Below are 24,969 nucleotides of genomic sequence, written 5' to 3'. Positions count from 1 at the left end.
GGTTCATTTTTCATCGACCTGATCACAAATCAAAGGAGAAAGGAGAAAACTTAGGCTACTGTTGCAATCTTTATAATTTACTAGAACATATTTTATTAAAGTTCCAGATCGATTAAACACACTTCATGAATAGGCTAGACCTATATTTGCACTTTATCTGTTTTACATGTTTAATGATAATCCTGGGAATATTAATTCCAAAGGAGCTGCTGACATGAAATTGAACCTGATTTGGGTAAAAACTCAAACCATACAAACATAAAAATAAAACAAAACAAACAAATCATTGTGAAATGACAGAAGGAAAAAGTGCTGAACTACTGAAATGTGTTTAACACTTTATATAAAAGGCTTTTTTTTGCTGCTGGCAACTTAAAGACACCTCTCATATAGAAACGGAAGTCACGTTCATTGCTCAGGTGTGAGGTTTTCACAGACTTGAAGAGTGTAAAAATCTTGATGGCTCTGTGGGTCTCGTCTATCAAATCTGAGCTTCATTCTGTATATTCTACTGGATTGGAGTCAGGTGATTGGCTGGGCCATTCTACAGCTTGATTTTCTTCCTCTGAAAGCATTTGTGAGTTTCCTTGGCTGTGTTTTGGATCAATGTCTTGCTGAAATGTCCACCCTGGTTTCATCTTCATGCTCCTGCTAATGTAGATGTTTGACTGAAGAAGCTGATTTTCATTTACAACGAGGAAGGGCAGTGAGTTGCAGAATAACTACTGAGAGGCTCTCACTGCCTTTCTTTGCCACCCTTTTTCATGCATTCAATACTTTTTCCCTGCGTCATTTCATTTTATTACGCATAACTTCATTTGTAACAAATTGATTATGTTTTTCTTTTCTTGCACATACATCAGCAGCACTTGCAGAAATTTGTTTTCTGAGAAAAATGGAGATGTGTTCAATGCTTATCTCCCCATCTGTATATGCTTTTAATATTTTTAGATTTATATTTAAATTCATTTAACAATTATTTTAGCACATTGAAAGTACTTAAATGTTGTGTCTTTGATTAAAACATTATGCAAAGTATCAGGAACTGCTAGCACAAAAAAAAAAAACAATCATCCAACACATGCAGCATTTTCAAGGCTAAATTAGGTAGAATACAATGATTAAAAGCAGAATAAACACTATAAACATGAAATAAAACAATTCACAAAGCTGCATCTAATGGTAAAACAACAGTTTATGGGCGCTACATGAGCTTCAGCTTGAAAAGAATCATTTACCAACCATAGATACTGGTCATGTTGATGGAGACACCCTGCTGTAACGTTAATTTATTACAATGATTACACTTAGCTTTGCCATCATTCTTCACCACATCCACATGTTGCAGTCCATCTCTAAACTAATGATTAGATTATTAAAGATGCTTGAAAAAAAACAAATGTGTGCACAGTAAACGATAAGAGGAAACAAAATGTTAATTTTATAACAAGTGACTAAATAGTGTCTGATTACAGAGGCAGAATCAATTTTCAATCCCCAACCCTATTCCTGACCTGATATTGTAGGATTCTTCAGCAGAAATGTATGAAGAAGTTTCTCTGCTCAGCTCAAATGCTGAAACTGTATAGTGTGTCCTGGTTAATGTAAGAAACTTCCCTAATACACTCAAACATTTTAAAGATCAAGATTCATTTTATACTGAATTATTTGCTCTTCATAGACATGAGTGTAATACCCTACAAGCTGTACGTATATTCTGTGTGTCCTAACCCCATAACCCTCACAGAAAACTGAAGATCAGAAAAGACCTTTTTAGTGTGTTTTTAAAGCCATTAAGTGTAAAAGCACAAGGGCAGTGACGCTCCACATACTTTAGTTTGTCCAGTCTGTAGTTTGGATCCTCCAGTTTTTCAGAGAGCAGCTTGACTCCTGAATCTCCTGGATGATTGTAGCTCAGATCCAGCTCTCTCAGGTGTGAGGGGTTTGAACTTAGAGCTGAAGACAGCAAACCACAACCTTCCTCTGTCACCATACAGCCAGACAATCTACAAACACAGCAATAGTCCACATCACACAGTTGGACAATCACACATCTCTTTGTGTTCTGAAGGTGCCGACTGCTGTTTCTGCTCATGTGAACACATGTGATGAAAACACATATCCAGATTAATTCTCCTTATTGATCAATTCCGGGAATCAGCAAACACACTCAAACACTCAACAAGGACTCAACATCATCTGTATAACTGTACAGAGCAAAGACATTGTTCATAATACATCACATGAATCTGTAAAATGCCGTGAGGAATAAGCCACATTTGACCCCAGAAGGACATCTTAAAGTATTGTAGAAAACACAACAGAAAATGAGCTGATTTGATTATTTATATTGTGATTCTGTTGTGGACTAAAACAAAATGAGCTAAAACAAACACAAACCCACTCTCTTAATGTCTTTGTCACCTGCCTGACAGTCACATTCACATTGATGGTCTGTTAGGGAACTTTTATTCGGTCCGCTTAGACTAGGGATGGGTGATTAATCGAAAAATCATCGAAATCTACATTCAGAACCTATAATCATTCTAATTTTCACAGGTCGATTTTATCCATCATTTTCCCTACTGTGTGTGGAATCAGGAGATCCCCGCTCTGTTAAGGCTGATTTATACTGATTTATATTGAGAGCACGTATATGGTCCAGTGCAGCCTTCGCGTGGTTGCATACCTATGCACCTTTCAAAAACGTAACTACATGTTGCGAAGAGGCGTAGCGCAAGCTTCTGTGATTGGTCGGTTTGGAAGCGTTGACACGCGTGGTCAGTGCTTAGAGCCGCGAGACAGCAGAGGGCCAGTTGAAGTGAGTGTTTAGAAGTATGGAGACCCATGGAGGAGCTGTTTTGTGTTTACCTTATGATTAAAGTTGTTGCACGTCTGTTACTGGCTCTGAATGAGCAAATTTGACCTTCTTGTACATAAAGGTAGCATTCAGAAAAAACAAAAACCCCATGAAGAAACTTGACACAGAGGAACATAAAAACCCAGCTAGCGTTTCAGAAGTGCTATTGCAGAGCAACACAAACAACACACTGGAGAAAATCAATGCACGGCTATGCGCAAGGCAAGCACCATGGGTCACAGCGATCACTGATGCAGATGTATAAATCAGCCTTTAAAGTCTGAGGGTGATTTATTCCTCTGCAGCCAGATGATTTGTGGTCAAGTAAGATGATGGACCCATTCTTAAACCTTACTTTGCTCTAAATTGACAATGATTATTAAGCTGATTATTAAGATATAAGATGCGCCAGAGATATCTTGAGACAGCATATTTTCCATAACAATAAAATTATTATTTACATTACAACATTTGTTTACAGAAGATGCAAGAAATGCAATGATTAAGATATGTACAGGATATGCAAGAGTTATTTTATTTAGAAGAGATACTGCTTATTTTCCACTTTTAATATGAAAAGCACAGAAAATATTTCATTTTGTTTCCAAAAGTGCATGTTATTTATTTTCACCTTTTTTATTAGAAAAAACTGACTGTTGATTTTAGGTAATGTGTGTTTTAAGCTGTTCAACGTTGATGTTCAACAAATAATCACAGATTGTAGATAGTGTATGTTTCCTTCAGTTATTTTAAAATCAATTCAAGAGTTCACACTTAGATAATGCTCGACTATGATAGTTTTGGCATGCTGTCCCGGGAGAGAACCCTGAGCTCGCAGATAGATGAGACCAAGGTTCCCGCCTGGTCAATGAGCATTAGGAGGGATACGAGATCAGGAGTTTCTCGAGTGCCCCCTTTTGCTATGTATGCGTTAAGTGCTTGTGACTATTACGATTCACTTATGTACATGTTTTTAGACTGTGGGAGGAAACCCACGCAAACACAGGGAGAACATGCAAACTCACCGCAGGGAGTGCCGACTGGCTTAATTAGAACTTGAACCTGTGGCCTTCTTTCTGCGAGGCAGCAGTGCTAACCACTGAGCCACCATGTTGCCCGATCAAGAAAGAGGAGGAGGGAAAAGGGAAGGATGGGGGTTTTTTTTCCAAAAACGAAGATAAGGAATGAAGTTTAGGCAGGATATTTATAGTAGTTTTAGAATGATCTGATAGGCTAGCTAATGATTAGCAATGAGGATCAGCTGTAGTCAATCATATCACATGCTCCTCTCGAAATTAGTTTGTGAAACTTCACTTAATGCACCCTTCATTCAAAAATATCTGACTTGTAATATGTGAGCATATTTACTGTACAAAACTTTCCGATACATTGTTTGAGGTGAATGAATAATCAGGATCATTTTGAGATAATTTTGTAGTAAATACATGAGTCCACCAGGTCCCTTTCTGTAAGGTCTTAAATACATATGCTTATAGTGTGTGTGTGTGTGTGTGTGTGTGTGTGTCATAAGAGTGTCATGAGACTTTTATGTTTACAAAAAACTGCAAAATGCACAAATATCTGAGCATGTCAAAACTTTACCAGGGCACAAACAACAGCTTAACTTTAACTTCAAATACACTGATTCCTTTATCATTTTGTCATACTGGAGTATTTAAGAATAAGTGCAAGTTTTTGCTCTGCTGCATTAACCATATGCTGGAATAGTTGGCTATTCATTCTGCTGTGGCGACCCCTGATTAATAAAAGGACTAAGCTGAAGGAAAATGAATTAACTTCAGTAGTTTCAGTATCAAATACGTCATTGACAATTATTCCATTATCCAATCAGTTCTTGACCAAACCCCTATATATACCAAAGCTGTCTTACCTGCAGCATCTCACGACTTTAGCATCAAAACTTCGACGCTGAACCATGTCCGAGATTAATCTCTTCACAGAGGACGACGCCTTCCTTGCCGAGGCTCCTCTGAGATCTCCCGCCGGTACCCAGAGCACCGTAGCCCCGCAGAGCACACCAGCTCAGCCCGCGGCTCCACCTCGAGGCCGCCGTTCAGCCAGAACCACGGCCTTTCGATCACGACGGGGCTCACCATCTCCATCTCCCAGAAGGCAGTCTTCTCATCATTCGCCTCAGCCATGTCCTCCGTCCCAGCCACGGGGATAAGCACCGTCTTCAACCTCCGCCAAGCATTGGCCAGCGCAGGCGTCATCGTTCCGTGCCGAACCACAAAGGCGGATCTCCTGGACATGTATAACTCCTTGCAATCCGGAGCACCACTTCCTTCCATCACTCCACCGTCCAAAGCCATGAAAAAAAAATCCAGCCAGGTCCAAAAAACTCCATACCAGCGTCCAGATCCAAACCCATCCTCCAGACCCGGACGCAGCAGCAGGTCTTCAGCGAGTCTGGGGAGAGACCCAGGTCCCGATGACGAAGGATCTCAATCCCCGGAAGTTGGACTCCACGCCGGCTCTAAGCACATTCCCTCTAGCCGCCAGTATAGCGTGAGCTTGCCTCCGCTAGCGGCACCAGAAGCTCATCCCCATCTCCATCCTTGGCCTGCTGCCCCTTCTAACTCAAGCGCAGGGTCGCTACAGGATGCACAGGCCCAAATCCATAATCTGCCTCCCCATCCCTTCCAAGTTCCCACGAGCAGTGCGAGCGTGAGGCAGCCTCCGCTCCCAGCTCAAACCCCAGCTCCTCTAATTCCTCCTCTTCTTCCCCAGGTTTTTTCAGGCTCAGACGCAAGTTCCTGCGTGAGGCCGCCTCCACTGATGTCACTACCGCCGGCAGCCCCTCCTCTCTTCTCTTTTCCTCCCACCGGTGATCCTAGGGCCAGCAGTAGTGCGAGCATATCTCCGCAAACGGCTCTAGCCTCTAACTTTCCACAGCCACTTTCTCACACTAAGTCTTTTACTCTGTCTACTGCCAACTCCTCTACCCGTTCCACCCAACGCCCTCGCCCTGGATCCTCCACCCGTCTCCAACACCATCAGGAGCCAAATCCTGTCAGGTTCGGATGTTGGTCTTTTTTCTCTCCTCTCACTCATTCCACCCGCATCGGTATACCGCCAGATAGATTGCGGCCAATTTTCAGTAACCCTAAAAAACAGGTAACATTCAGTTCCGCATCTTATCTTTTGCAGAATATACCGTAGCATTCTTACGCTACACCAACATCATTTGTTCCGTCTACCCCCAGAGGAGGCGTGAGCTCAATGATTATCTCGCAATAGTCGCTGAGCTCGCGCTCTCATTCGGAGGCTCACATATCTATACTTACCACCGCCTTTTCTCTGCTAAATGCGCCATTCGCATTTCACAATGGAACCAGACCCCATTCTGGGGAGCCATAGACACACATCTTCATAATAAAGTCTTTCTCGGTTGCCGTAGTATATCTTGCACGGTCTGCCGATTCACCACCCACCCCATGGAATCATGCCCATTCATAAATCCCATCCCCCCTCCCCGAACCAGCCCAGATCTACCAGTTGCATCCCTTCAAACCCAAATATTCTGCCCCTCTTTTCTAATAACCGCCCTTCTGTCCCAGCCTCTGCCAGCCCCTGCATCGGCTTCAATAACGGCAGGTGCTGGAGACAGAAATGTCGTTTTTTGCATGTTTGCAATTTCTGCGGCGGCACTCATGCCCGCACAATATGTCCAGTGAGAAAATCTGTAAATAAAAATGCTAGAAAGTACCTATCGACTCCTGTGAATGTTTCTCGCCTAAGATCGGAATTGTTCCAACATCCCAATCCCAAATTCACAGAATTTCTATTAACCGGTCTGTCTAAAGGTTTTCATCCAGGTGTCATTAGCCTTCCCTCCTGTAGTCAAAAGAGAAAATTGATCAAACGATCCTGGTAGCTTCCTCCCTATTAGACAGCTCCAGCACCTGCGTGAGCTATTATCAATTCTTGGCCATTTGAATTTCGCAATGCACATAATTCCCCTCACGGTCTAGAAGATCAAATATCCATCGAAGACAGCAGCCTAAATGAACTTTGTTTATGGATATTATTCCTCAAACAATGGAACGGTCTGTCCTTCTACAGTGACCTAATATCCTCCCCAGCTGAGATTCGGAGGTTATTATCAAGGACGCTGGTTCGCGTCCACTTGGCCGCCCCAGCTGTTAGACCTCCCGCAACCACTAAAATCATCTGCGTTATTCGAGCTTTATCCACTAGTCGTCGCTGCATTCCTATAAGAACGGTCCGCTTCCTGCATTACAATTCACTGTGACAGTGAAGCAACCGTTCATTGCTTAAATAAAAGGCGTTCAAATTCGCTAGCATTAATTCCCCTACTAAGATGCCTAACTTGGATTTTAGCATGCGACCAGTATATTTAACTGCAAAGCACATTCCTGGGTCCAAAACTCAAATTGCTGACTCTCTCGTTTTGCCTTCCAGAAATTCAGACACTTGGTACCAGAGGCAGATCAGTACCTCCTTATTCCGAGCGGATATTTCCATAGATCACCCCGGCAGTCATATTTAACAGCATGGAAAAGCTTCTAAACATTTCACGCTTGTTATAATATACTGTTTCCCGATTTTTCCCTACTTACACTGCAATAATAATCTTCTCACATATCTTACCTCACAATTACCAAAAAACTCCAGATCAATTATACACCTTACTATGCACCACTGCTAATGCATTTACCGCTCCTACGAAAGACGCACACCTTATTACACACTACTGCAAGCACAGTGATCACTCCTACCGGAGACATACACCTTACCATGCAACACTGCGAGTGCAGTGACCGCTCCTACGGCAGACGCACACCTTATTATTATTGTTACGCACCACTGCTTGTACAGTGACCGCTCCTACGGGAGACGCACACCTTATTATTATTATTATTATGCACCACTGCAAGTGCAGTGACAGCTCCCAGGTGAGACGCACACATTATGGTGCACCACTGCAAGCGCAGTGACCGCTCTAACGGAAGATGCACATATTATGCACCACTGCAAGCACAGTAAGTGCTCCTACGGGAGACGCACACCTTATTATTTAGCACCACTGCAAGCACAGTGACAGCTCCCACGGGAGACGCACACATTATGGTGCACCACTGCAAGCACAGTGACCGCTCCAACGGGAGATGCACATATTATGCACCACTGCAAGTGCAGTGACTGCTCCTACAGGAGACGCACACCTTATTATTATGCACCACTGCAAGCGCAGTGACAGCTCCCACGGGAGACGCACACATTATGATGCACCACTGCAAGCACAGTGACCGCTCCAACGGGAGATGCACATATTATGCACCACTGCAAGCGCAGTGACTGCTCCTACGGGAGTTGGGGTGTCTCCCTGAGCTCAGAGCCCTCTCCCCGGACAGCACGCCAAATACGCCTTATTCTTAAACGATTGCAAGTGTGAATATGAATAAATATATGAATAAAATCACACCCCTGCAAATGTCTTGTTTCTTCTTCTCCCACTCCACTAAAGGGCTCCACATTTGGTACACTTTAGGGCTGTTCACACTACTTTTTAACCAGGTAAAGACACATTTCAAACCAGTCATTTGAAAGCAATGTTAGCAATGTATTTTACCCAGTGTTATGAAGCCCTGCTATGGAGCGGTGTTAGTATCGTATTTGTAGTGTTAACCCTGCATTGTGCTGCTACTGTAAGTTTGTTCAGTGTGAAACAGAACAACGTTTGCTTGTTGCTGCTGGACCCTTGGCAAAAGAAACAGCCAATCTGAAACTGATCAGCGAGGCTCATGACACGTCAGTAACAAAAAGCGTACATCATGTAAACAGCAGTCAGAGAGAGAAAATAAATATCAAAAGATGGAACTGGAGTCATCAGGAGATGTTAGATTACTTGATTTGCTCCTTTTTTCATTCATTTGTACTATTGTCTTTGTTTTCTTGAAACTAATGACCTACATGGCAACATTTTATATAACTGGCAACATGAGGAGAGTTCATTTAGTTTATTACCATTATGATTGTGTTATGATTACTTCTACGCCTTACAACTTTTGAAGCACTGCACACTTGAGCGCAGCATTTTTTAGATGCCGTGTCAAGTTAAAAATCTCTACACACTGCACCTATCATCCAGCTCCGAAGCAGTAGAGCAAGAAGAACTCAGAGCAAGTGTTGAACTGGATAACTGAATAATTTTGAGCTTTTGTCAGCTAATTTTATCTGGTGGAATTAAAATAATTTTTGGGGCAGGATCAAAATCTGTCACGAATCGATTAACTGCCTGTCCTGTGATGATGTGTAGGTTTCTCATTTTTAATCATAGCTAAGTTTTTTTATCCTATGAGAGAATTTTTTATCCTATGCTTCTTAATTATTCAAGACAGCATGTGCTTTCCGATGAAAGACTTGCCAAGCTGTGAGACTGCGGCTGCGCATGGTAAGCAGTATTTAGCCGTTCATGTTTGTGTTTTGATCGACAGGGTTTGTTGCATGGTTTTCCCTGCTATGTTGTCAGGGCCAATACAGCAAAGCTGTTTGTGTGCGGTAAGCATTTTTGTTGGCAGAGCTGTACGAGAATTGGAGAATGGCAGACTTTGTCTTTTATCAGTTGAGTTTGTTACCAAATCCTCCAGATTACCAGCAGGGCTAATGGTTGGAATAGATAGGACAAGAGACCTGCTGCACTACTATCCACTGTGTCTACATTCAGACCCAGGGATTGAGGAGGAGAGAAGTCCTCATTTATAGTGTTTATATAAACATGATTAACTTTATAATAATATAACAAATTGTGGTTATGTGTATATTCATTCATTTATTTTCCATCGCCTTGGACTCTTTTATAGAGGTTGCCAGTTGTATATATAACATGTGTAAATATTATCTGAATTTACAAATAGCCTTTCGTATATGTAAAAGGCCATCAAATTACTTACTGTTTATTTTATTGAATTTAAAATTTGTAAACTATAAATTCATGGGTATATTTTTTTTTTTGAGCAGCCAACTGACAGTTATTTGTCCCCCTCTTTTTCCCCTGCTCTGCCGGTGTAACCCCACCGGTCCTACACAACCCAACCTGCTCCAAGCTGGGATCGAACCGACGACCTTTCGCATGGGAGTTGGTTGCTCTAACAAGGAGGCTAAAGACCATGGCCTCTAGCGTCTGTCACTAGAGCACCTTTAGAGGTCAGAGGAGTGAGGTTTACCAGCACAGCACTTACTAGCTGGCCTCCATTACACCGGCCACGCCCACTCCTCCCTCTGCTCGCAGTGCTCCAGACCCATGGTAGACTTGAACTGAAAGAGTGGGGTTTCATGGCCCTTTAATGAATCATCTGTTAATGAATGCGCCAAGAGTATGATAGGGCCCTATGTCTTGACTCTCTTGAGCTTCTGATTTTACCTTAAAGCTTCTGTGCTTTCATTTCGTCCGTCTCACTTGCGGTTCATGCATGCACGCTGAGTGTGTGTTGACTTTTTTCAAATATAGGCTACTATAGAATATAATAATTTAGTCTTTTTACATATAGAATTGCATTGATTTGCATATATATTTTATAGTTTATATATATACACAGGGCTTGACATTAACATTTTTGATCACCAGCCATTGTTGTTTATATAAATAAAATGAAAGCCTCAGTTTGGTGCACAGCTATCATTATAAAAAATTCAAGTAAATCATTGGATTTGTTTGATTCGTAGATTAAGCTATGTAGGCTATTTAAAAAATTGATCTATTATAACTATTAACAACTGTAATTTTCCAAATGGAAAAAGGTTGGTTTGTTGGTAGTACACTAGGATAAATCATCAAAACTATATCTGTTGTGTTTATGAGTGCTGCCGCAACACGCTTTAATGGAGAGAAAACCCAGACGTTCCAACTTGTTTGCAAAGCAGAGAACATTTCAGAAAGTTTTGCTTTCAGGGCTTTGTTCTCTACTTGTGCAAAGAGAACGAGGTTTTTATGATGCGGATCCAGGAGAGGCAATCACCATCAGCGCTGGTTTGGCATCAACTAGTCTGTGTCAAACTATGAGCAGCAATGTCGTTCTTTCATATCCTCCTTTCATTTTGTTTCTTTGGTAAAGTAGGCTACGTATGTAATTGCATGTGTTACCACCCCACAAGTTAACAAATAGCCTATGTGTTGCACATTTATGCAGCAAAACTTAAAAAATACGAAATAAAAATATTTTATGCTTTTTTTAATGATTTTTAACCAACAAATTGTTTAACGGATAGCATTAATTGGTTGAAAATGGATTCTTCTGGTTAACGGTTTATTGGTTCAACATAATCACTGATAAACCAAAATTCCTGTTATCCGGGGTTTAGTATCACCCAGAGTTAAAATTTTCAAGTATGAAAAGCTCTAATATGTAACAATCTTTTTGTAGTTGTTGTTGAGTGGAAAAGTGTTTACCTCAGTATCTCCAGTTTACAGTTTACAGTCTTCAGTTCATCAGAGAGAAGCTTCACTCCTGAATCCTGCAGGTCATTGTTACTCAGGTCCAGTTCTCTCAGGACACAGTTTGAGGATTGTAGAGCTGAAGACAAACTCTCAACAGACTTAACAGTGAGATTACATGTGCCCAGTCTGAGAAAGAACTCAAATTACTAAAAACCACACTACTTATGTAATCTGTCTGATGTAACAAAACAAACAAAAAATCAATCAATCAATAAATCAGGTGGTTGAACTCAGACCTTAGTGTCTCCAGTTTACAGTTTGGACTATTCAGTCCATCCGAGAAAAGCTTCACTCCTGAATCCTGCAGGTCATTGTTACTCAGGTCCAGCTCTCTCAGGACACAGTTTGAGGATTGTAGAGCTGAAGACAAACTCTCACAGGACTTCACAGTGAGATTACAGCACTGCAGCCTGTATAGAGGACAAAAACAATATGTATGTGTTCATCTGGTGTGTTTAATAGTTTAGGCAAGGCAAGGCAAGTTTATTTATATAGCACATTTCATACACAGTTGTAATTCAAAGTGCTTTACATAAACAGGAATAAAAGAAAGTATAATATAAGTATAAGAGAAATAAAAACAAATAATAAAAATGGAAAAAATAAAAAAATAAAAAATAAGCATAAAAACAGATAAAATAGAATAAAAAATAAGAGAAAAACATAATATAGTGTGATTGCCGGACGTAGCACAGTGCTCATTCAGTAAAGGCACAGCTAAACAGATGTGTTTTCAGTCTATATTTGAAAGTGCCTAATGTTGGAGCACAACTGATCATTTCTGGAAGCTGATTCCAGCAGCGAGGGGCGTAGTAGCTGAAAGCCGATTCACCCTGCTTTGACTGAACTCTTGGAATTTCTAGTTTATTTGATCCTAAAGATCTGAGTGATCTGTTAGGTTTGTATTCAGTGAGCATATCTGTAATGTATTGAGGGTCTAGGCCATTTAGTGATTTTTAGACAAGTAATAATACTTTAAAATCTATTCTGAATGTAACTGGGAGCCAGTGTAAAGACCTGAGGACAGATGAGATGTGCTCTGAGTTTCTGGCTGCAGCGTTCTGGATGAGCTGCAACTGTCTTTTTGGGAAGGCCAGTGAGGAGGCTGTTACAATAATCCACCAAGCTTCTGATAAAAGCATGAACAAGTTTTTCTAAGTCTTCACTGGAAAAAAGCATCTAATTCTTGCAATGTTTTTGAGATGATAGTATGCTGATTTACTAAATGCTTTGACGACTATTGAAACTCAGATCTGACTCCAGAGTCACACCAAGATTCTTGACCTTATTTTTTGTTGTTTGACCTTTAGAGACAAGGTACGCATTCACCTTGAGAACCTCATCTCTGTTCCCAAACGCAATCACTTCAGTTTTCTCTTTGTTTAAATGAAGAAAGTTTTGGCACATCCAATTGTTAATTTTATCAATGCATTGGCAGAGGGTGTCAATGGGGCTGTAGTCATTAGGCAGTAAGGCTAAGTAGATCTGAGTGTCATCAGCATAGCTGTGGTAGAAGATTTGGTTTTTTTCTTATTATTTGGCTCAGAGGGAGCATATAAAGGTTGAACAGGAGAGGTGCCAGAATCGAGCCTTATAGGATTCCAAATGTCATGGGTGTCCACCTTGACCTATGATCACCTATACTGACATAGTAACCTCTCCCTTCATGGTAAGATCTAAACCATTTGAGGACCATCCCAGACAGCCCTAACCCAGTTTTCCAGCCTATCCATAAGTATGCTGTGATCGACAGTGTCAAATGCGGCACTGAGATCGAGCAGTACCAGCACTGTTAGTTTGCCTGAATCTGTATTTAGGCGTATATCATTGATTATCTTTATAAGAGTGATGTGATGTGGTCTGAAACCAGATTGAAAATTGTCCAAACACCCCTTGAAGTTTAAGAACTTGTTAACCTTGTCATAAACAACTTTTTCAATGATTTTGCCAATGAAAGGGAGATTTGAGATGGGCCTGTAATTGCTCAATAGGGTATTATCCAGGTTGCTCTTCTTCAAGAGGGGTTTAACAACTGCAGTTTTAAGTGAGTTTGGAAAAATCCCTGAGAGAAGTGAAGCATTTACCACTTTTAGTAGATCCATTTCTAAACAGGTAAACACCATTGTGGGGAGCATGTCAAGACTGCAGGTTGATGTTTTCATAACTTGCACGATCTCTTCTAAGATTTTACCATTAATTGCCATGAAATCGGACATAATGTCTGATTTCTTAAATTGTGGTTGAGCTTGTCTGATTTCGACACAACTTGGCTGATTGGATGAGCTGATTGCCTTTCTGATATTATTGATCTTGTCAGTAAAGAAATGAGCAAACTCAGAGAGTAGTTCACTGGAAATCCATCTGGGATTGTGAGTCTCTCTATCGTTGCAAAGATTTTACGAGCATTATTTACGTTGCTGTTTATAAGGCTTGAAAAGAAAGTCTGCCTAGCAGTGCTTAGTTCTATATTAAAAGCACGAAGACTGTCTTTATAGATATCATAATGGACTACTAGTTTCGTCTTTCTCCACATACGCTCACCTTTTCTGCAATGTCTTTCCATCATTTGTACTCTTGGTGACCTTGTCCAAGATCCCTTTTGCCTGCTAGTCATCTTCTTGGCTTTATCAGGAGCAATGTCATCTATGACACTCTTACTTTAGAGTTAAACAAATCAAGGAGAGAATCAACAGAGTCTGCAGATATACTTGGTGCTAGCGATATGGCCTTCATAAACTGCTCACTAGTGTTCTCATTATGCATCTCTTTCTGACAGAGACAGATCTGTCTTTAATGGCTGGAGTGATCAATATATCAAAGAAAATACAAAAATGATCAGTGCAACATCCTTAACAACAGTCAATGAAATGTGTAAACCCTTAGTTATAAGTAGATCAAGAGTGTGTCCACGATTGTGTGAGGGTCCTTGAACATGCTGAGTCAGATCAAAAGTGTTCAAAACAGTCATCAGTTCTTTTACAGCATTGATTTCTGGATTATCAATGTGAATATTAAAATCCCCAGCAATGGTAAAATAGTCAAATTCAGAGGTTACTAATGATAACAGCTCTGTAAAATCAACCATAAAAGTTGGAGAAGTTTTGGAGGTCTGTAGATAATGATCAATAAGATACATGGAGCACCTTTCAGTGCTATACTCAGATATTCAGAGAAATTAAAATGGTCGTGCCCAACTGAGCCTGGTTTCTCTCAAGGTTTTTTTTCTTCACTTCCGCCTTTAGTGAAGTTTTTTTTCCCTCTCCGCTGTCGCCACTGGCTTGCATGGTTCGGGATCTGTAGAGCTGCGCATCGTTGGATTTGCTCTTCAGTGTTTGAACTCTCAGTAGTGATTTTTAAACCACACTGAACTGAGCTCAACTGAACTGAACTTAAACACTACAAACTGAATTACACTGTTCCTATTTACTGTGACCTTTTATGTGAAGCTGCTTTGACACAATCTACATTGTATAAGCGCTATACAAATAAAGGTGAATTGAATATTCAAAAGACAAAAGTCACCAAATGACACTTGTTTACACTCATAGACATCTTTAAACAGGGCAGCGATACCTCCACCTCTCCTATTGGCTCTGCAAACACTCAAAAAATCAGAGTTTAAAGGTGCTGTTTCATTCAGAACTGCTGTGCTACAGCTGTCATCTAGCCAAGTTTCATTTAAAAGCATAAAATCAAGGCAATTTGTGTTGATAAAATGATTGACTAAAAGTGACTTATTGTTAAGTGATTGGATGTTTAAAAGTGCTAACTTAACAGTTTTAGCTGTTTTCGCTACAGTAGTCTCAGATTTATATTTAATAGACACAAGATTTTAGTGATTTGCTATACGGCCTGAAGAAGTCTTTGGTTTTCTGTCACGTAATACAACACATATATGTGTAGAGAAAGCTATCGGCACACTGGGTTCCTGCTTGTTCTGTAAACATCTGATAAAGACATTGTTATCTAAGCAGGCACCCGAGACACATCATGGAGAGCTGTTGTTTTCACCAGCTAAAGATGGTTCGTTGTTGTTTGGGCACTGGCAGTGGGGCAAAAGTCGGAGGGCTCTTCCAGGTGGGCTCAGAGGTGGTTGTGGAGCAGGCCACTATTTGGTTGGTAACTGGGGGCTTGCGGCAATGGAGTGTGAAAGTTTAGTTTCAGCATACACTAGTTCTTCCATCTTTTTTGAGAAACGCAAGAGAGGCGAGCAAGATGACAATGAGAATGTGTCTGGTGACAGAGGCTGTGGCTCTGGAGATGCTGGCTGCTGAAATATGTTTTTCTGGCTGTTTTCCTGAGGATTTCCTTGAGTGACGAGACTTGATGCTGTTCTGATGCATCACAGTCTGTCTGGGTTGAGCAGAGGGCCAGTGACAGTGTCTTTATCAACAGTGGGTGTTTTGGCTGCGTGGCGGTATCAGTCCTTGGATGATGCGTCTGCCTCAAGTCCACTCAGGAGCTGATTTGAGGTCCTGTGGTCATCCGGACATTTGCTAGGTGTGTATGTGCCATTTGGATTGAGGTCAGTGGCACACACAGCTGATGGATAACGGAGGGAGAAAAAGATATTGTCGTTTAGCACCTTTGCACCAAGTTTGTTTGGGTGAAGGCCATCTGATGTAAACAGTTGTCTTTGGTTCCAGAAGAGATTGAAGTTGTCAATAAAATTCAGTCCTTTCCTGTTACATGTTTTCTGCAGCTATGCATTGAGACCAAGAAGCCGTGAAAACATATTTGTCCCTCTTGTAGGGAGTGGTCCACTGATGAACGGCTGAATTTTCAATCTTTCAACAGTTTCCAAGAGCACTTAAGCAGTTCTGACTGTTCCTTCCGGATATCATTCTTCCCCACATGGATGATAATCCATTTTGCAGTCTTGTGTTTTTTCAGAATTTCCTCAAGTTCTTTGTTTACATCAGAAACTGTTGCCTGAGGGAAGCAGTATGTCATTGTAGATTCGCTCCTAAGGTTCCTGATTATTGATTATTATCTCCTACAACTAGTGTTCTTATCTCATGTGCGATCGGAGCAAAATGCCGCTGACTAGTCGACCTTGAGCCTCTGTTCCATGCAGAGTTAGTTGCTGAGTCATGCAATCTCTGTCTGACTGCATTTGGGGATTCTTTACCCATATTAATCAATAATTCAAATCTGTTCTGAAGCTGTATTTCAGTCTGAGCTGTATTTGGGGTAGAATACGCTAATGCAGCAGAGTATGATCTGACCCCGTGAGTACCCTTTGGTTTCACACCTTGTTTATGCCAATGCTCATTTTTTAACAGTTTTATTCAGTTTTTCTGTGCTCAAAACAGTGGCAGGAATAGATTTATGGGACTCACCGGCTATATGCTGTGAGCGTCCACAATGAAGCTGCAGTTCTGGTCGGATCGCAAGTAACTTTGTTTCAAGAACTGCAATCTTTTGTAAAAGTTTGTGGCAGTTTGCACAGCAGTGAGAATCTGAATTAATCCGATCCAGGAGCATTTTCACAGCTGTGTTTTTCCGTCTCAGGAATGTGAACAGCTGATAGCTGGTAGCGGGAGGATTGTTTAGATGATAATTCCCCTCTTGTTAGTAAAGCTATATTCCAGAAAGTTTGTAGAATCGATGCTGATCTTCAAGCTGTGTCGTTTGAGCACTGTGCTGATAGGCTCAAGTTAAAATTAGGGTATAAGATATAAAAGCTGGTGGGCAGAGAGCGGAGCAGTAAGCAAAGACGTCCAAACAGTAGTGAAGCAGGAAGTTTAGAGCACCTATAACTGTAGTGAATGATATAACTTCACTAATTAGTGAGCACATCTAGTGATTTTAGCTTTAAGTATAATTTTTGTCTATAAAACACAATTAAATGGCTTTCTTCAGATGTTCCAATAGCCCAACTCTTTATTAAACACCTAACACGGCAAGACAGGAAAATACGTTTTTTTTAAATTGTTTTATTTATTATAATTTTAATTTTAATGAATAACAATAATTTTCTGCAGCATTTTTAAAAGTTGCATCTCTAAGCATTTTTCTAAATAAAGTGAAACAGATGCATATGTAACAGAAATATAGAAAATAAATAAATATATTCATTGTTATTTGCTGTTTGTGTGTTTTTGTGTTTTAAAGATTCCTCCAGTTCAGTATAAGGATTCAGGTCTCTGGTCCAGTTTAAGCTAAAAGATACTGATTCGGTGCATCGCAGAACATTAGCGATTCTTTCTATACACAATTGTTAATTTTGCACAATGAAAGAATACAATTTTGTCTATTAATACAAGCATTCAGATAAATAAACTGTAATTCTCTAATTTTATACGCTCAAAGAAATCCTGCTACTTTGTCTTCATCAAACAAAACTTGAGTAGATTCACAGAAGACAACAGGAGTATTTATAGCAAACACATAGAAGTACATTTGGAATAATTTGTCTCTACATATTAGAGTTTTATCCTGTTCCGTTTTAAAATCTCATCTGAAAACTCATTTTACTCTTTGAATTTAAACCATATGAGAGTCTTGTGTCCTTTATTTGTCCTTTGTTTAAATGGTGCATGCTTGTACAACTATTTTTGCACTTGTTGTCTTTAAAAGCGCATTAGAAATAAACAGTGACTTGACTTGACTTTGAATTAATAATCCGCTTGCCTTTTTTTTGAGCACTGTTGAGCAAGTTCTTAAACACCTATGATTAGCCATTGTGTTCACATCCTCAACAGAAATGATGATGCTGAATGGCTGCTTTGATCACAGCTGATCCATGACAGACGTAGTGGACAAAACTCGTTCTACAGACAGCCTGGATCCACAAGTATCACTGTGATATCTTTACAGCTTTCATTTTCTGCCTGTCCAGCAAACCAACTGTCCAGAAAACTAACAAGCAGGGAATTGTGCAGTTATCTGCTTTCTAAGTAGTTGGAGCGTTTAATTACTCGTGCTCACCTCCCTCACCATAGTAAGCTACAATGACATATGCATATGAGATAAATTATAGCAGTATGTAACAACCGGTTATGATCCATTGCTGAACAGATACCGAATTGTTTTGACACTCTTATGGTGTATATTTGAAACAAAGCTACTTTAACTTTGAAAATGCAACATTATGAAGTTTACTTAGTAATACATTTAAATAGATTTGCCTTTTTTTAAATTATTCTAAGTCAATACATAGATCATCATAGATCAGATAATCATAGTGAATGCCAATCTACTGTAAGGGGCTTCACATTTGGTAACATAATATGTAACTGTCTGTTTGTTGTTATTGAGTAGAGAATTATTTACCTCAGTGTCTCCAGTTTACAGTTTGAACTCGTCAGTCCATCAGAGAGAAGCTTCATTCCTGAATCCTGCAGGTCATTGTTGCTCAGGTCCAGCTCTCTCAGGAAACAGTTTGAGGATTGTAGAGCTGAAGACAAACTCTCACAGGACCGAACAGTGAGATTACACCACTGTAGCCTGTGAGGATAAACATAAATAATGTTTTTTTTCATTTATCTAGCAGGGGAAATTCAGAGCTGAGACAAAAACATTTGAACGGTATGTTTTCAAGAGTTCACACTTAGCTGATGATTGATAATAAAGCATGTTTGCTGTTCCCGGAAGAGAGCTCTGAGCCCAGAACCTCTCCGACCAGCCCGGAGAGGGCTGAACCAGCGGCATTCTTGCTGTGAGGCAACAGTGCAACCCACTGGGCCACTGTGCTGCCCTATCGGAGAAGGGGAGGAGTAGAGGTGGAAGGGGGATTCTTCAAAACGAAGATGACTGGAGTAAAAATCTCTGGTAATTTATAGTGAGTCAGAATTCATCTGATTGGTGCAATATGTGGAGTTAATGCGGTACCAGCTGTGTTCAATCATAAGCACGTGGTCCTCTCAAAATTAGTTCATAAATAAACCACACTTCAAGAATTCACACTTAGCTGATGATTGATAATAAAGTGTGTTTGGCATGCTGTCCCGGGAGAGAGCCCTGAGCCCAGAATATCCTTGAGCCCGGGGCTCCCGCCCGTTTGGAGGGCAAGAGGAGAGTTTGAGCTCAGGTGGGTCTCGAGAACTTCCCAAGATGCTTTTTTAGCTCGGGACAGCAGCCGCATATTGAAGAAACCCCACAACAAGCTAAGGATCCATGCTATATCCGTCTGCTTGAAGGTGGAGAAGAAAGAGAGGCTCCTGTGGGAGTCGGGGTAGATTTTTGTGTGGTGAGGACTCCTGTAGGAGAGGGGGTGAAGTGGGCGGGGAGATATGACTCCGATGGAGTCGAACTCCATGGGAGTCCGAGTTGAGGAGAGATGGCCTATCCGAAAATAGGGAAGAGTAGCGGAGGAACTCAACGCTAAAAGGAAGGAAAAAAGTAGCGGAGTAACTTGGCGCTGGAAAATGGTTGGGAATTTAGAGGTGGGAAGGGTAGAGGAGTTGGAACTGTAGGGGGTGGGGGAAAGAGTGGAAGTATTCGACGCTGCAAGGAAGGGAAGACAGTGCGGAGGAACAATGCTAGGAAGGAGAGAACAGGAGATGTGGAAAATTAGATGCTGGAAAAAGTAAAGAAAGAGATATGTATTGGCCATAAAAACTGACTCCAGGGGAGTCAGAGCTCTGGGGGCGACTCCATGGGAGTTAGAGCTGTAGCTTGGCCTCCTGCAGGAGTCTGGGATATGGAGGGGGCGGTGGAGACTCTTGTGGGAGGACTGGGTGGGACTCCGAGGGAGTCTGAGCTCAGGGCGAATCCGGGGGAGTCAGAGCTTGGGGAGTGAGGGATTATGCGAAAGAAGAAAAGAGTAGCGGAATACTCAATGCTGGAAGGGGGGTTAGGGAGTTGGAGATGGTGGTGGGAGAGAACTGGAGAAGAGGGGTGGTTGAGGACAGGCGGTAAAGTAATTGACGCTTGAAGGAAAGACAGGAGGAGCAGAGAAACTCTACTCTAGGAAGTAGGAAAGGAGATGTGGAGAAACTCAACGCAGGAAGGAGTGATCAGGTCTCATCCTTAGGACCAGCTTAAACCAGCCAACCAGCTTAGGCTGGTTTAAGCTATTTTTTTTCAGTAGGGTCAGGTTGCAATGTTAAAAACTTAGCAAATGCTAGAAGTTGAATCCACTCAGTCATAACTCTCCTCAAACTGCTTGTGTGTGTGTGTGTGTGTGTGTGTGTGTGTGTGTGTGTGTGTGTGTGTGTGTGTGTGTATGTGTGTATGTGTGTTTGTTGTATTATGTAGATTAGTATGTTGTGTTATAGAGTAGCAATAAACTTTTGTTTCATTTTCAAGATCTGTGTTGGTGTGTTGTGTGCTTTAAAAGTTAATTCCTCATCTTCAGATACTGCTACCTTACTCATATGTAGGTTACGTGTAAGCTTTCAATAATTCTTTGTGAATCATGTTTGATTCTTTAGATTTGAATCCCCAAAGTTTAAATGTGATTTAAACCAAAGAGCTGATTCTTACAGAATCAAAGTATTGAAAAGAAGGTCTGAAAATGAAGTAAACATAAGGAGAACTGATATTGTATACTGGTGATCAGTAATACATATTTTACGTGAAAGCACAAATAGTCTGTGCTGTTTCTGCATTGCATGCATATGACTCATGGATTGCAAGTGTGTTGCAAATCGATGTATGAAATGCACATAAAGTGTATACATAAAACTCTTACAGTGCTCTTGTGGTGTTTTTGACCACTGGTATCAGTCTGACCAGTGCTTCATCAGATTTTCTGTATTTCTGCAGTTCAAACTTCTCTTTAGTCTCTTCTGACATCAGGAGCACAAACACCAGAGCCGACCACTGAGCAGAGGACAGATCCTGTTCTGTAAGATTTCCAGAGCTCAGACTCTTTTGGAGTTCCTTCACAAAGTCATCTTTCAGTTCATTCAGACAGTAGAAGAGGTTGATGGTCCTCTCTGCTGAGTTCTCCTTCTCTATTTTCTCTTTGATATAGTCAGTTGTGTCTTTGATGTTCTCAGTTTCAAGCTTCAGCCCTGGCAGGAGCTTCATCAGGTCACTCTGATTGGACTCCAGTGAGAGACCCATCAGACACCGGAGGCAAAGGTCCAGGTGTCCATTCTTGCTTTGTAAAGTCTTCTCGACTGCATCCTTGTGAAGTTTAAACAGGGTCTTTTTAGAGAGTTTCCATGACAGTTCCTTTTTCCTGGAATCAAGAAATAGATTTGCTTTCTTGTTGTTGTAAGTGAAAAACACATAGAGAGCAGCAATGAACTCCTGAACGCTGAGATGTACAAAACTGTAAACCTGTTCCCCTGAAATGGGGTTTTCCTCCTGAAACATTCGAGTACATAATCCAGAGAACACTGACCCTTTCTTGACATCTAGTCCACACTTTTGCAGATCTCTTTTGTAGAAAATCAGTTGTCCTTCCTCCAGCTGTTTAAAGGCCAGTTCCCCAAGCTTCAGAACAATGTCATCAAAAGACCAGTTATTGGCTTCTGGTTCAGTATCATTGATGTATTTTTCTTTCATCTGTTGTTTTTGAGACAGTAAGAAGTTGATGTACATCTCTGTGAGAGTTGTGGGTGTTTTTTCATTGCTCTCTTGATCCAGCAGTGGCTGAAGAACAGTGAGAGAGATCCAGCAGAAGACGGGGATGTGGCACATGATGTACAGACTCCTGGATTTCTTAATGTGACGGATGATGTTTCCAGCAACCTCAGGACTGCTGTTTTTGATGAAGTACAGCTCCTTCTGCTCATCATTGAATCCTCGCACCTCAGTCATCTGATCAATGTAGTTTCGGGGAATCAGACTGGCTGCTGCTGGTCTGGATGTGATCCAGATGAGGGAAGAGAACACCAGCTGTCTTTTTAAGAGATGTGTTATTATCTCACTCACTGTCATTTCTTTATCAACATCTGTAATTCCATCATCCTCTGTAAAGATCAATTCAAAGCGATATTCATCCAGTCCATCAAAGATGAACATGACCTTACCTTGTTCTTCAGGAAGAGAGCTCAGTCCTCCAGGTCTTCTAAAGAAGAACTTGTTAAGCAGACCTATGAGACTGTACTTTTCTTCTTTAATCAGATTCAATCTACGGAATGGCAGTGGAAATATGAAGACTATTTCCTGATTGTCTTTTCCTTCAGCCCAGTCAAGGATGAATTTGCTGACAGATACTGTTTTTCCCACTCCAGCGATCCCCAGTGTCAGGACTCTTCTATTTTGTCGACCTGTGTCAGGCTGAACTTTAAACATGTCATTACACTTGAGTGGTTTATCCTTGGCTATCTGTTGGTTGTGTTTTGACTCCATCTGTATCACCTCATGGTTATTCTCTCTTCCTCCAGTCTCATTTTCCACCACATATAGATCAGTGTAAATATCATCCAGGTACTTCTGGCGACCCGTCTCTGAATTACCAATTAATATCTGCTGATATTCCATCATTAATTTGTCCTTTAGTTCACGGCTGGTGTTTGTGTAATCAAGAGGAGGAGATTTACAGTTCTCTGAAGCTGCACCTTTACAAGAGAGATGAAAAACAAAAAACAATTGCACATATAAATAAAGTAACAAATTCAGATGAATGAACATTGACATTCAGCATGAGCAGACATGCAGGTTCCTGAAGCCCAAAAATGTTGATAATGTGAAATGCAGGCACCCATTTATATGCATTAGCATTATGATTAAGAATCACTGTTATCTGTAGCAAAGCTGAATTTAAGACAATCTGGGGCCGGTTGCACCTGCAGAGCATAAATTAAAATGAAGCCTAGCTGTGACATAAAGGGGCACTACATTGCAACTTACGCACTACTAAATATGTTTTAGTAGTAGAAAACACTCATTCACATCACCTAAGAGCAAATCCTTAGAGCAATTGCCCTTGGCTCTATAAAACAGCAACATAGAATGATGTTGATGATGTCTAATGAGACCTCTTTCACCCAACAGACTGAAAGAGGAAAACTGAAGACGATTGGCGTACCACACAGGCACTTCTTTACTTTGATTCACCGACATACCTTTGAAGCACCTCTCTAATTTGATTACACGGCACTCACCAATAGCATAAACGCACCTTTCTCCCCTTTTGTTCACTTTCATTGTCAAATTAATTCCCTCTGGGGTCTGTTCACCTGGAACTTGTGTCTGCATTTTCACTCCTCCCTGCTACAGAGTCCATAAATTTAAATAATCATTCAGTTTCTTTTCGGCTTAGTCCCTTTATTAATCAAGAGTCACCACAGCGGATTGAACCGCTCTTCCAGCCACAACCCATCACCGGGAAACACTCATTCACACACATACATTATGGCCAATTTAGCTTATTCAATTAACCAATATCGTATGTCTTTGGACTGTGGGGGAAACTAGAGCACCTAGAGGAAACCCACGCGAATACGTGGAGAACATGCAAACTCCACACAGAAATGCCAACTGACCCAACCAAGGCTTGATCTAGCGACTTTCATGCTGTGAGGCGATTGTGTCACCCACTGCACCACCACAACGCCCTTAAAATGATATTATGTATTATATATCTTCATGACTGAGTTTTTCTCCCTGCTCTATTCTCTTTCATATGTAGTATATTAAATAACAAAATCAAGTTAAATGTATTGATAACATCATATGTATTTTGTCTGCATTCAAAGCTTGCGATGCAGGTATGCGTGTCATCTGTTATAATGACTGATTGTAATGTAATGTACTATGCAGTTTAACAAATTAAATGCTTTTTATTGGATATTACATGATTTAATGCTACTAAGCATGACTTCTCTTACGGAGAGCTTATGACCTACTAACTATGCTTTGCCTTAAGACCATGTGGTGCAAGCGAATTAAGAATAAATTTAGTTACAAACAAGCTAGTAGTTACTAAGCCTCTAATGTTGGCTTTACATTCCAGTTTAAGAAAGACCTTACGAACAGCTGCTGCAACCCAACCCTGGTTAAGAAACTATGCAACAAATGTTATAACAATACATTTGAGTCAAAAACAGTTGCTAGGACAGGATTTTTATATGAAAGATTTTATCAAATAGAATCGAAAATAGGTTGAACTGATAAAAACAAGAGTCAAATGATCACATTTGTAAAGTTTTAAAGTAAAATTAAACAATACCTTGCTTCTGTGTATTCTCCAGCTGATCAGCTAATTGATTCTGGTTTATTTTCTTGAAGATGTCCTTTGTGATCTTCACAGCTCCTTCTGGTTTAAAACAAGACACCATCTTATCCACCTTATCTTATCTTCCGCCTGTCTGCATTCTCCATTTCAGCTTTTGAAATACATTCATGGTCATTTATTAAATGCCACTGAAAGTCATTTAGTTCATCCTCTACTAATTCATCCAGTGATTTCTTGAGCAGCTGTTTAACATTCGCCATGGTGCTTCATCCATTCACAGCTACACAGGACAAGAGCAACAACATCTGAATTAGTTTCACAATTAACGTATAGACCTAAGAGTTTATTTGTTATTTGAATAATCAAATTAACCTGTCACAAGAAACTTGACATTTCAAAAAGCTGAATTTAGAAAATTGATTGTCATTATTTTAAGCTGTACTTACTAACCAGGAATAATGCAGATATAGACTCTACTTGTTGCTTGAGCAGAAGTTCTGGAACTTTTCTTTCTTTATCATCATACAGGAGTGTTTATTTAGATGT

The 24,969-nt window shown here is 40.6% G+C and overlaps 1 protein-coding gene across 1 annotated transcript in view; it reads right to left on the bottom strand.

Moving 5' to 3' along the window:
- The window catches only part of LOC130222858 (NACHT, LRR and PYD domains-containing protein 14-like), a 41,009-nt gene extending 16,326 nt beyond the window's left edge, over positions 1 to 24,683 (bottom strand). The window contains 7 exon segments of the mRNA XM_056455426.1: positions 1,833 to 2,006; positions 11,295 to 11,468; positions 11,579 to 11,752; positions 18,621 to 18,794; positions 20,983 to 22,804; positions 24,418 to 24,547; positions 24,549 to 24,683. Coding sequence (XP_056311401.1) covers positions 1,833 to 2,006; positions 11,295 to 11,468; positions 11,579 to 11,752; positions 18,621 to 18,794; positions 20,983 to 22,804; positions 24,418 to 24,547; positions 24,549 to 24,683 — 2,783 coding nt within the window.
- Between the last annotated feature and the right edge of the window lie 286 nt (positions 24,684 to 24,969).

The sequence above is a fragment of the Danio aesculapii genome, chromosome 4, assembly GCF_903798145.1.
Source record: "Danio aesculapii chromosome 4, fDanAes4.1, whole genome shotgun sequence".
In the NCBI taxonomy this organism is placed as follows: domain Eukaryota; kingdom Metazoa; phylum Chordata; class Actinopteri; order Cypriniformes; family Danionidae; genus Danio; species Danio aesculapii.
The sequence above is the reverse complement of the archived record's forward strand: the minus strand, read 5'-3'. Positions and strand labels throughout refer to the sequence as shown.